General features: G+C 35.8%; 1 protein-coding gene and 1 pseudogene across 1 annotated transcript in view; one reads left to right on the forward strand and one right to left on the reverse strand.

Annotated features, from left to right (window-relative positions):
- The window catches only part of LOC107725216 (ribulose-phosphate 3-epimerase-like), a 4854-nt gene extending 573 nt beyond the window's left edge, over positions 1–4281 (forward strand). Inside the window, exons 2-6 of the mRNA XM_016534403.1 lie at positions 409–488; positions 744–883; positions 2982–3116; positions 3194–3280; positions 3386–4281. Coding sequence (XP_016389889.1) covers positions 409–488; positions 744–883; positions 2982–3116; positions 3194–3280; positions 3386–3508 — 565 coding nt within the window. The 3' untranslated portion in view covers positions 3509–4281. The remainder of the gene's footprint in view (positions 1–408; positions 489–743; positions 884–2981; positions 3117–3193; positions 3281–3385) is intronic.
- A 1938-nt stretch (positions 4282–6219) lies between these two features.
- Positions 6220–14099, reverse strand: part of LOC107725235 (melanophilin-like) — a 20832-nt pseudogene continuing 12952 nt past the window's right edge.

Here is a 14099-nt window from a genome sequence, read left to right on the forward strand (position 1 = left end):
ACACACACAATTTAAAAGGTTGGGTTTGGTAAATAAATAAATAAATGTTTTTAAAAGTAAGTCTCTTATGCTCACTGAGGCTGCATTTATTTGATTAAAAAATACAGAAGACAGTAAGTTTGTGAAATATTATTACAATTTAAAATGTTGTTTATCCCTGTGATGTCAATGCTGAATTTTCAGCAGCCATTACTCCAATCTTCAGTGTCACACGATACTTCAGAATTCATTCAAATATGCTGAATTAGTGCTCAAAAAAACTTTTGTTGTTTATTTATTATTATTGTCAATGTTGAAAACAGTTGCAGTGTTTAATATTTTTGTCAGTTTTTTTTTTTTTGGTCAGAAGTTAAGATATCTAACCCTGCCTTTTTCAATCTCTTTCCTTCATCTTTAAATTTGCTGAAGGCATTTTGTTCCAAACATCACATTTGGACATCCTATGGTGGAATGTTTACGACGCTGTATCGGACCTGATCCTTTTTTTGGTGAGTTCCAGTCATTGCAAAATTGCATCTGCTCTAGTTTCTGTTTCATTTGAGCTGCACACAATCTGGTCCTCTTCGTTGGGACAGTTTTGTTTGTAATCCTCTCAAGTAGACACCCTGGGTTCTTTCACATTTTCACTCTCTTTCTGTATTCTTAAATAAACATTGCCTCTAGGATAAACCAGATAAGTAAAACATTGCAGTGTTTGCTCTGTGTAGGTTTGGAGGCTTTGCTTACCCTTTGCCGTATTACAGACATGCATATGATGGTGTCCAGGCCAGAGCAATGGGTGAAGCCCATGGCAGCAGCGGGAGCCAATCAGTACACTTTCCATCTAGAAGCCACGACCAACCCTGGCAGCCTCATCAAGGAAATCAGGGAGAGCGGCATGAAGGTCTGTAAAAAAGGGAAGAACCGAACGGTATATATACATATACGCACTAGGGATGGGAAGATTCCCCGATTCGCTCTGTGCATCGGCATAAAAAGTTAACGATGCGATGCATCGGTTTAAAAAGTGTGCATCGGCTACAAGTTGTCATTTATATCGCGATGCATCGTTTCTAACATAGTTGCATCGGTAAAAAACGATTTATTTATATATAATTACTAGTGGGTGCGCTATACTTTTATTATTTAGAAAGGGACCAATAATCTGTGACCAATATTTTGTAAGTAGATTGATTTCTCCTCTCTAAACTGTTTCTCAAGCGCGCTGTCTCATCACCGCTGCTGCTGCATGAATAAGACGCATCATCACAACACCACGGAGACTTGAGGAAAAACTGGGATTAAAGTCCAAAACTAGGGGTGCTCCGATTGATCGGCTACCAATCATTATCGGCCGATAATCACGCTGGGATGATCGATCGGCGGTCTCTAAAAAGGCCGATCTCAAAAAACCGATCTCAAGCTGATGACACTGCCATGAGAGGTTTGGCATGACATGCAGCGGCACCGTCTCTGTCTGGCGCGGGTGAAATCATTATAATGCTGAAGGTGAGGTACTCGCCTTCACATTTCTTCATTAGATATTTATAAATAATAATTATAAAGTAATTTGAATACATTTTGTGAGACGTAATTTCACGCACGCGCTCTCTCAAAATACACAAACGTCTTCAAATCACCACATGGTGTCTGTCTATAAGCGAGCTGCACGCTGCACAGTTGACACAGGAATTGTCACTTGCACAATCGAGGCAGTGTCACAACGCGCACACTGAACAACGTTGCGGTCCGTCAGTGCGTTCCACGAGCGGTGCGTCTGCAGCAGTGCAGAGATGGTTTCCGAGTCTATTTTTGCTGTGCTGCAAGCGCTGAATTAAAGTAACAGTGCATTTTTGCAGTAAACATGAACATGGATTGACACGAAAATGTAGTAATTAAACCATAAATGCATATTATTAAAGTCTACTGTTTCGGAGTCAACACATATGGCTTTTTGGCTAGGTTTAAAGGGAAAGAGCACTTTTAGATAAACAAGGCAATAATAGATGGCAGGTAGTAAAACAAAGTTCTTTATGAAGCGCAGGATTGCATTTAATAAAGATTTAAGTGCAAAAGGAAAGGCAGTAGAGCTGACTTTCTGTCAATGGTAAGTTTGTGATAAAGTAAGAAAGTAGTTTAAATGTTTTGCCACTTGCTTGAGCAACTTAATACATAAATCTAGAAGTAAATGCAAAATTAAAACGCATTGAATAATGTGTTGCTTATATTTATTGTGTTTAAACATGTCTGTGACAGACTGTACGGATCGCACTGCATCGTAATAGGGGTGCATCGCATCGGTAGCTGCTTCATATGTATATTTAATGTATCGTATCGTTGGCTATGCATCGAGATGTGTATCGTATCGGCCTCAGTCATGAAGATGCACATCCCTACTTGGCACGAATCGAATCGAAAACGGATCGCACTGCATCGTAATAGGGGTGCATCGCATCGGTAGCTGCTTCATATGTATATTTAATGTATCGTATCGTTGGCTATGCATCGAGATGTGTATCGTATCGGCCTGAGTCATGAGATGCACATCCCTAATACACACACACATTTGCCATTCCTTTACTACTTTGCAAAGCACAAAGAAGCATATAAAATATAAAATAAGCATATCATATTAAAATATGAATGAAATTATTTAATTCATTTAATTTATTTTTGGACATATGTATGTGTATATATATATATATATGTATGTATGTATGTATGTATGCAGATTCTTTGTTGCTTTGACTGCTATGGCCTTATGGCGCCCTCTGCTGACTAATAATGTAATTTATTTTTTCTTTGTTTAAGGCAGTTATATTTGTAAGACTTCTAAGAATTTGATTTGGGCAGAACAGAAGTAATTTAACTGGTTTACAGGAGGTGTTAGTAAACTCTGATTTTGATGTATACATCTGACTAGAAGTAAAGAAAATCTTATATTCTGAAATAGACCAAGCATTGCTGATAGTATAAATTGTAAGAACATTCTTATGATGCAGGTTGGTCTTGCCATTAAACCTGGAACAACTGTTGAGGAACTGGCACCGTGGGCTGGGCAGATCGATATGGCTCTTGTCATGACTGTAGAGCCTGGCTTTGGTGGTCAGAAGTTCATGGAAGATATGATGCCAAAGGTACACAAGTGTACTGTCTATTAGTCTCATTTAGATTCCTCAGACAACGGACACTGAAGATGCTTGTGTCTCTGCAGGTGAGCTGGCTCAGGAGTCAGTTCCCTTCTCTGGACATTGAAGTGGATGGAGGAGTTGGCCCAGACAGCATCTACAGATGTGCTGAGGTATAGCTGTCCTTTAGTGCACACATATTCATTTGTATGAATAAAAAATCAAGAGATTATTTGAAGTGTTTTACTCATCTTTATTCATTACTCCAACATTCCTAGGCTGGAGCCAACATGATCGTGTCGGGCAGTGCTGTAGTGAGCAGTGATGACCCTCGTTCTGTAATCGCCCTCCTCAAAAACGTTGTTATGGAGGCGATCCAGAAACGTTCTTTGGACCGCTGAGCATTTTGAGTTTTTACCTCAGCTCTGTTTTTGGCCACCACTGAAAGTCATTCCTGCAGATTCTGAGAGTCTGTTTTAATGTATAAATTCGTTATTGAATGCTCAGTGGTGCTTGTGAAAGAACATGACCCATTGCTGGATGTGCTGAGGGTGCGTTTGCACATAACAGACCACGTGAACTGCCTTTGCCAAGACTCTTGTTTGGATTCATCTGGAGTTTTCAAATTCATATGGCCTTTCGAGAACTTCAAGCAGATAGAACAGACAGATTCTATCTACAGTGACGTCAGTCTGACCATTGCTCTCTTAATTAACCTCATTTGGTTTGATTTATCACATTTATTGTTTGTCATAGTACCAATCACAGTGACAACAAATTGTTACAACATTGAGAAAGCGGCTGCTGATAGCTACTTCCAACATTTCAGTGTTATCATGTTTGTTGGATAAAGAATGACAATGGATTTGAGCTGTATAAGCTCTATATACTCTAATACTCATTTGCTGCAGATTATGATAGTTTAAATGAATTCTGACTGTTTTTTCAACATTCCACCAGCCTGTCTTTCTAGAACACTGAAATTATAAAAGTATAAATCAAGAGACCTTAAATGGTTTTATTTGTCTTTTTTTTTCTCTGCGTGTAGCATTAACACGTTAAGTAGTTTCAGACAGTGAAGTCACCAAGTAAGGCTACATCTGTAAACAGGTTATCTAAACAAATACAATGACACATTTTAAAGTCAGCGTGAAATGAAAATTCACCCTATATATTTTCTAATTGTATGTTATCTTATTGTGAATGATTCATCCATGCATGTCTTTTTTTTCCATTAAGATCTGCTTCCATTCAACTACATTTTTTTTCTTTATCACTAATTCGTTTCACTCAGATGTACATCACAATACAGAAAAAAAAGATCTGTTATTTATTATTCATTAATGATTTAACCCATACATTAAAGTGTTATTTTGAAACAAAATGTATTGGAGTGAAAGGGATATTGAAATAAGTTCTCACAAAACAGATGAAGATCAGTTTATGGAATTTATAATTAAGTTGTCAGTCCACAGTCAGGACCTCAGGATAGCAGAACCTGTGCTTTCCAAAATATGATCCTTCACCTTTTTGTGCCATTCTTCAGCCAAATCTCTCAACAGGTCGTATTCCTCTGCCTTTATACCACACTGCATCAATGTTTGGATCTACAGAGAAATAATAGTACAAGGAATATGAAGTATTAGGAATCTGATATTTTGTAGTGATAATTCAAAGGCATGTTAAATTTTAGATTTCGTTTTTCAGGTCAGTAAAATTTTACCTCTAATCTCCATCGAGCATAATGGTAGATCATCATGAGGTTTTGGCTGGGTAAAACATGCTAACAGCATAAGAATACAGAGCAAAACACAGATTTACAGCCATGGCTTAGTGTCTGTCGGTAGAGAGAAGTATCACCTGTATTAAAAAAAAAGAATGAATGAATGGCATTCAGAAGCATAATTAATTAATCTTTCCGGAAGAAGAAGAAAAAAATATTAATTTTTACAGATACTAAGAACATATTTGTGGTAAAATAAATGACAAAATATGGCCTAAACTAATACACTATTTGTAGATTAGCACAAAATAATTAGTTTTTTTTTTTTAATTTGGCAATTTAATATTAATGTCTTCTATTTGAGGCTGCTAAATTTTCTCAAGTATATACAGTCATTTCACAGGATTTTTAATTGGAAATAATTACTTTAGTAAAATAGTCTTCTATACACCATGCTATGTAAATGACACTTACAGGATGTTGTATATATTGACACAGGATGTTGTAAGGCAAGCTGTTCACCTCTTGGTATCTTATTCTGTGATCCTCAGCTGTCAGATAAAATGGTGCTTTAGTGCAGAGGAAGCATAAATGTGTCTCGTCTTCAAGGTAGCAGTTTTTCAGAGGATTTGTGATCTTATAGTCTTGTCATAGCTGTGAGTAGAAGAAAACTTCTGAGCATCTTTCTTGAGTCGTTCTCCGAGGTTGAGGATATTCTCGTCTGGATCCACTGATAGACTGATCCACCAATTGATACCCCCTCTGGCGGAAGGTGAAGACTGCACAGCTTACATGTACTCAAAAACATCCTAAATATGCACACTAAATATGCAAATGATGTTGTAATTTGGATATGGAGAATGTGATAATTCAGCATATGTTGGAATTGAGCTTTGACAATGTGCCAGTGTTGACTGATTCCTTTATACATAACTGACATCGAAGACAAAGTGATGAAAAAGAAAATTGTGTAGTTTAAGATATTTATTTAGCAGAAAAACAAAAATTTTATATATGAAAAATATATCAGATACAATGTTTCATGAAATATACCAAAGAAACTACATAGAAATCTGAATTAAGATATTAAATATTGACTATATTATGGTATAAATATTGAGTTTTTATCAAAACAACAGCAGTTAATAAGTGTAATATAGACAAACAATTTCTATTGTGTGCATAACAGAAATTTTCTATTCTAAAAAAGGTGAGCCTCTCGTTTGTCAGAATAATCTGACACTCATCTACTGAAAGATTAAAGCAAGTATTAATTATATATTATTAAGATGGGAATTCCACAAACCCTTGCAGCTGATTTTATTAACATATGAAATATGCTTTATGTAAATCCATCAATGTTCTATGAGTTTGTATACCATCATGGACTTCTAAAAATATGTGAAAGAGCGCTAGCTTGCTGAAAGTCAGCTTCCGTAAAGATCTTGCTTCATTGCTGCCTCCTTCAGAGAAAGCACAAAGAACATAAGTACATGAGACATGTTTCTTCATGTTGTTACCTACATGAATACTGAGTGAATTTTGATTAGAAACTGACTAGTAGTAAAGAGCTTTTGGTGACTTTCTGAAAAGACAATCTGTTAAGCAATTCAATTCAATTTCATATTATAATTCCATATAATTTCATATACAGCTCACATCCTAACCAAACTGAAAATGTTCCATAGGCTCATTCATGACCAAAGGATGCGAGTTGTCGATTTGTTCCAGAAGCCGAGCAGGGGATCTGATTGCTATCAGTTTAATGCGTTAAAATCACTGCACTGTGAAATAAAACTAGGTTTAAATGTCAAATTGTGGTTTACAAATATTAGGATTTGTATCTGGGAACAATCTATTTTATAATCTGATACCAGACAAACGGCCTTTTGTGAAATGTCTTTTTTTATTTTTTAAAAACGTGCTATTTTTAAAATTAATGAATTTGGTTTAATATTTTGATATATAATTGCAAAGACATTTATACAAAATTAAGTGCAAAAGAAGATGAAAACAAATGTAGCTTTTAGCTTTTATACAACACAAAGATGATTGTGTGAAATAAATGTAAATAACAGATTACAAGTTATTGAATATGCAGTACAACGTTTTGCACTTACTAATTGGAAATTCATGCAATGTTCTTGATGGCTGAGGAGTCTGAATGAAAAAGGGAAGAACAAAACCATATTTAGCCTCTTTCTGAACTTGCCACAAAGACCTGCTTTATTCACAACAGAATTTAGCTCACAATGTGTCAAAAATATATATATGTTTTTTTTTCTCTGAAAGATTCAGTACTAGCTCCTGTACAGCCAGGGTTCTGGAAAACTAAACTGGAATATGTAACTCTGAGCAGCTGGACTGCTACATACCTGTCTGCGGGACGTCTCCACCGTCATCCCTGCAGCACTCAAAGCAGCGATTCTTTTCTGAATATCTGTAACCTTTACATGAAGAACAGAGCAATGGTTAACGAACAGTTAAGGCAAGATATGGAGAGTTACGGCTTTGTTGGAAGAAGGAATGTGGAGTAAATGTTAATGTTTAGACTGAGTGGCGTACTCCACTTTGAGTGCTCTGGACGCTGGCCACTGCCCGTGCAACGTTACACTCCAGTTGCGACAACTCACAGCTGGTTGTGTTGCTAAACTCAAAGGACCTCACCCTCTTCTGCTTCTTTAAGGATTTAGGTACAGTTGGCTTTGCTTTCTGAAGTATACAATTAGAAACAAAATTACAAATTTATATTAAATATTAATTTTTAATATGAAATAATATTAAAAAGGAATAAGAACAGTAGTGTGCGTTCAAACCAAAGCACTGCTGAACTCAAGCATTTGTAAGAAACATGAATAAATATTCACTCTTTATGTTTAACAGTATTTTTAATGCTAGATTCTGACTGTTTCGATAATCTTACCCACTCAACCTCAAGAGGCCATTCGTGTCTGACATTCCCAAGTCCAGCTGAATCTCCTCTCATAGCTAGAGCATAATAAACTGCTCCTTTCTTTGGAGAGTCCTCTGAAGGTTTCATTGCATCCTCCTCATCAGATGAGCCTTTGTCACTTATTTTTTCAGTAAGTTCTTCAAGCTTTTTCCGGAGCTCAAGCTCCTCTAAGTCAGCTGGAGACAGATCCTCCTCTTTCTGCTCAACGTAAAGGGAGACAAGAAAAACTACATTAGGATTTAAAGTCAGGAGTGTCTCCATGTGATTCTTTCTAAACTGTGTCCAATCAATAAAAGTGTTTCAGAGTTGCTGAATTACCTTTTATGGACTTATCCTGAAATGTTGATGATATGTTTCTCTTTTTAAGGGTAAAACCAATATACGGATTCTGCTAAAGATTTTTTTCTGAGTAGTAATAAAGTAAATTACTACCATTCAAATGTTTGGGGTCAGTACGTTTTTTTTTTTTTTAAGAAATTAATACTTTAATTCAGCAAGGATGCATTAAACTGATCAAACAGTAAAGACTTTTACATTCTTATATAAACAGTCCATTTCAAATAAATATTCTTCTTTTGAATTTTCTATTGAATCCTGAAATTTTAAATATTTCTAAAGAATACTGAAAAAAGCAGCAGCACAACGTTTTTAAACATTGATAATAATAATAAAAAAAATCTTGAGCACCAAATCAGCATATTACAATGATTTCTGAAGGATCATGTGACACTGAATAATATTTCACAATAATACAGTCTTTATTGTATTTTTGATCAAATAAATGCAGACTTTCAAAAAAATAAATAACAAAAACTTACAGTAGTGTATTTAAAGCATTTCATTTATAAACCTAAAATAATAACCTGTAGGTTGTGCAGATTTACTTTAAACTTACTTGTTCTGCCCCAATTACAGGTAAGGTCAGTTTCTGCTCCAAGCGGCTCAGAAGAGTCTCAATTGCTGACATGCGCTTGTTGAGCTCAATAATCTAGTGAGAGAATTACAAAATGTATGTTTTGCATGAACTGTTTTTAAAGGAGGCCGAGAAGCCCCATTAGGTTATAGGAGTATGAATGGACTTCGGTCTCCAGCTTTGCATTTGAACAAAGACATTATGACAAAATGTCACATCAATTTTACAAGTCATAATTTCCACAGATTTTGTCGTGACTTTTTGATTTTACCTGTGGAGGAACCTCATCTGGTGAGTGCTCCCTATGTGGGGCAGGACTATAAATGACATGTATCTCAGATTCATCATCATCCTCTGAATCTTCCAGGCTGTAAGAAGGCTCGCGGTGGAGGTGATAAATAGAGCTGCCAGCTGAAGAGATGCTCATCTTGGAGAGGGAACGAGATTTTGTCATCCTCTGTTCTAGATGTGGTGTACAGTCATCTACAGAGTGCAAACAAAACACTAGCTGTTATTGTATAATGTAAATACTGAAATCAAGTCCAAATAGTCTGGAATGGATTTTGTCATGTCAGCAATTAAGTTTGATTAATGTAATTATTATGTAGTGTTTTTAACAATAATTACTGTGTTTATAGTGCATTAGATTTATATTCCCAGCTAAAAAGTAGCCTAAATCTTGCTGACAGTAGGAAAAAACATTGGCTGGCCTGAAGGAGAAATCCATTCACCTCTACAGAGTCTTGGAAAAAAATAAATCCTCAGAAATCTTTAAGGGAAATTGAAGCAGACAGCACATCTTACCAAAATGAGAGGGTTTTTCCAGACTTCTCTGGCTGATTTGCAGCATGTCCTTCATCTCATCACCTTTATCGTGAGTTCCATTCTCCAGGATCTGCTTAAAGGTTGTGGACCAGTCGTCTTCGGTTACTGATTCCTTACTCTGGGGAACTTTCTCTTGGCTACCTGAATACTTTAAATAAATAAATATGTTCACATATTGCATGGACCTTATACCTGAAATCATGTGCTTAAACAAAACTTTAAGAAGATTTTAATTAAAAATGAATACGGTCTAGTATACCAATTCAGTAAGAGTCTGTACAGAAATCAAAAGGAAACAAACCATGACACTGTTACTCTCTTTTTTTTTTGCTTATTTGTGACATCAGATGTGTAAGAACACAAACATACGAACCAGAAGTAAGGGAGGTCGAGAATAAGCAGAGTTCTCAACGCCAAGATTAAAATCAAGAGGATCAACAGGGAGCAGCCGTCTGCCTTTTCTCATCTTAAAGGAGAAAAAAAAACAGTTATTTTTAATTGTCTAGAAACCAAATATCAAAAAGTAGCAGTGTAGTCCAATATGTAGTTCTATCTATCTATCTATCTATCTATCTATAAATAAAGGCAGCTGACCTACGAAATCTCATACTGGAGGCATATAAATAAAGCAGACTTGAACTTGAACTTGAATATACAATCACTTTGCCAAACCCTGTTTTAAAATTCAAAGCTGTGCTCCTGCCGTTTCAAATCATGACCAAATCCTGTTTGCTCTTCGCTTTCCTGTCTATTCTCAGAGGCCCATAAAACTAAACAAAGGGCTGAGTCACAGACAGATTTAGACAAGGACTGAGCATAGCCTTCAAACTGGTATTCTGTCTAAAATTATAGCCTGTTTACATGTGGTCTTCAAAACCACCTCCAGGTGGCAATGTGAGGAATCAAAATCATATAATAAGAACAAGGGGGAACAAGAACAAAATTAATCTGTTAAAACTAAAATAAGACTTGAACACCAGAGGACGATCTCACACTACTGTTTAACTGAAAGAACTGCTAACTTTCACTTTACCCTATACAGTATAACATCAGTTTCTGACGTTTTAAGGGATGGTACATTACCAGGCTGAAGTGGCGTCTATCGACCCTCTCAGACTGCTCATCTTCCTGGCTATACAGAGAACCAGCTGTGTGGATGACAAGAGTTACAAACATGAATCTTTGATCTCAGACAAGAGATGCTGTAGTGATTACCAAGTCTGACTGTTCGAACACATTTTCGTCAATCGAGTTATTCACATACTATTCTTATTCCGTGAAACTTTATGTACATTATGTGATGTTTCTTTTGTAAGCTGTGTACATTTTGGGCCTTTTTTTTTGAAAACAAAAGGGGTTCTATCTACAGAAGTCTATGGAACGCAAAAACTTTGAAGCTCAATATCTCAAAACTGCTCAGAATGCAGATAGAACCTTATAATTCCAAGGCGGCGATTTTAACTACCGGTAATATAAATTCTAAATTATGTTTTTGACTTTGTGGAGGTTTTAAACATGTTCTTTTGGATCTGTCATTAAAAATGTAACAACATAAATAATTTTCTTTTCTTTCTTTCTTTCTTTTTTCTTTTTTTTTACTAAATGGCTTTCTCTCTCACAGCTCCAAATGTAGAAGCTTGTGTCCAAAACTAAAGAACTATTTAAATATGTTTTTTAAGGTACCATACCATTATCTAGCTAGCTAACATAGATGAGATTTAGCTACAATATTGATAATGATTAATTAAATCCTGAAAGCATCATTTAGAATGGGTTCCAAATTATAAATAAATAGATAGTAATTTTTGCCCCATGAGATCATTTTCAAGCAAAAATGTAGTATAGTTTAAAGCAATGTCATAAAGTTATAATCATGAAGTTACATAAATGCTATTATTTGAAATTAAACAGCTATTAATTTCAAATAATAGCAGCTATTATTTGAAATTAAAAACATTATAAATAATTTTAATTGTATTGTATGTTTTTGTATTTTAAAATGTAACCTTTTTTCTTTTTGGTAAAGAAAGTGCCACATTTAATGAAAAAATATCCTTTGTATAACTACACAGCTATGTTTTAGGCAATGCTTTTGTGTTCAGTTCTTTCATGGCTATGTTAGGTGTATTTCTTCCACAGACATTTTGTTCTCCATGTTCCTTGCCTTATTAAATCAAAGATAATGTGAGTGCAGATGGCCGCTGTATTGTTTGGACAGATGAAAGACATTCACTGATTACTTTAGAATCTTGCATGACATCAGCGTTCAAAATGCCTATATCACAAAGGAACAGGACTTTTTTTTTACTCACTGTGAACTTCAGGCATGCTGTGCGTGTCATCATCTCAAGGCTCTATGTGATGAAAGGGGGCGGGGGGCAGTTAGGGAGGAACAGTGAGAGATGAAAAGTTAAACATAAGAAGACAAGAGACAGAAAGTGCGCTGTGATTCGTTGCAGGAAGCAACCACTGTTAAAAACAACAATAGAGGAATGAAACAGTGACTTCAGCTAAAGCTAGTTTACGCTGCCTCAACAAACACAAAATTCCAATGGCTGTTAACCACGTTGGTGTTTTTGGTGCAGTGTGAACAAGACAGTTAGTCTACATTTCCCAACATTTCAGTTCCAACAGCCACGTTGGTGTTTGCTGGCATTTATTCACCATTGTGATCAACCCTTAAATATCATGTACATTATTAAAACATCTTTTTGCAATTTTTTAAATCTCATTTGACCCAAACAACAATGTTCCTTCTCTGACTTCTGTATTTAGGACAGAAAGAGCTTGAAAACTGGATAAAAGAGACACACTCAGGTCCAGGCAGAGAGAGAAAGAAGACATGTGACTGTGTAAAGGAGTAAATCACATGGATGATTCGGCCCAGCCAATTCTCTCTCTTTCCCTCTGGATCCCTCACTAAATCCTTCAAAGTAATGAGGGCCTCTCTCCTCTAAGCTCTGCCTTCAGTGTTCCTGCTGTAAGTCATCTGTTAGACATTGCTTCAAAAATTGTTTCACATTAACAGATGACACAGTAAGAATCAAATCTCATTCCTTAATAACTAACTGGCTTTCTAAATGGTTAGTAGTCCTGTTAGAAATGAACAAATAGAATGCAGTTTGCTAACCTAAATGTTTGGAACAGGGTCCAACTGAATGCTCTTTACAACCATTACCGCGGGAAGTAGGGGTGCTGGGGCACCCCCTGGCTCAGAGCTAAAGAAAAAATGGGGGTGCTAGGGGTGCGGTGTTAAAAAGAAATACATTTAAATTTTGTAACAAAAAAGAAATAAAACAAATGTTATTAATTTGAATATTCATTAAAATCATAGGGGAAAAAGCTTAACGACAATAAGCAACAATTGTCGCGTGACGTCACCACGTCCGCATCCGTCATTGAAGATTTAAAACAAGAGGATAGAGTTTTTATTTTTCCTAAGGTTTTGCGAGTGGAAACCTTAATGTATTCGTATTGCAAAACCACAATTTTTTAAATTTATTTTACTTAGTTTAACCACAACAAATGAATGTTTATAAAAATTTTGCACATTCTTGTTCCTAAGACTTAAAATTTAAGTCCAAATATAATGATCAAGATTGATCAGGGTTCCATATTTAGGGTCAGTTTATAATGGGAAGGATTCAAGTCTCACCCCTAATATTTTTTTTGGTGGTATAGTGTGTATAGTGTGCAAATTAAAAATGGCCAAGCAACCAAAATTACAATTTTGGAGTACTTGAGATGGAATGACTCTTGCTCATTTAAACAGGCTTTTGAAGTCTACCTCTGAGGTCAGTTTGAGAACAGGCACGGTCACTGTTCAGCCTTTTGAAAAGTGAATTCATGACCTTTGCGCTGCCAAACCGCTTGAAACGAGAGCGTACATTCTCATGAAACCACTCCAGAGTCCCAATCTTAAGGATTCTATAAGAACAAAGATAAAAACAAGAAGAACAAAATTATTATTCAGTCAATCCAACTCTCATGAGAAAATGCAACTATTTTACAAGGTGGTGATATTCTATGAATTTGAATGATGTGATTCACACTGATATGTACAATTTTAAAACAACAACAACAAAACCCTAAACATAACCATCAGCGGGGTGTAAGAGGAATGTACAAAAACACAAATTCACACAAATTAGCCAGTAATTTACCAAAACATAAAATAGTTACACACTGCCATGACAGTTCAACAATTGTCATTTCATAGGTTGGATCTGCTACCAGTTGTTTATATTTAAAGGGGTCATATGATGCGATTTAAATTTTTCCTTTCTCTTGGAAGTGTTACAAGCTCTTGGTGCATAAAGAAGATCTGTAAAGTTGCAAAGACTAAAGTCTCAAATCCAAAGAGATATTCTTTATAAAAGTTAAGAGTCAACCATGACCACTCACTGTAGCCCCCCGATGCCGCTCACTCTAGCCCACCATGTGTTTTGTTGTGTATAAGTGAAACTACTTTGTTTGGCCTTCCAAAAGAGGACACGACTAGAAATCAGTGGTTAAGTTGTATTTACAACACTGTTCCAGAACAGTTCAACCCAAATATTCAGATGTGTGCAGCACATT

The sequence above is a fragment of the Sinocyclocheilus rhinocerous genome, unplaced genomic scaffold (genome assembly GCF_001515625.1).
Source record: "Sinocyclocheilus rhinocerous isolate Xijiao unplaced genomic scaffold, SAMN03320098_v1.1 scaffold3807, whole genome shotgun sequence".
NCBI classification, from domain to species: Eukaryota; Metazoa; Chordata; class Actinopteri; order Cypriniformes; family Cyprinidae; genus Sinocyclocheilus; species Sinocyclocheilus rhinocerous.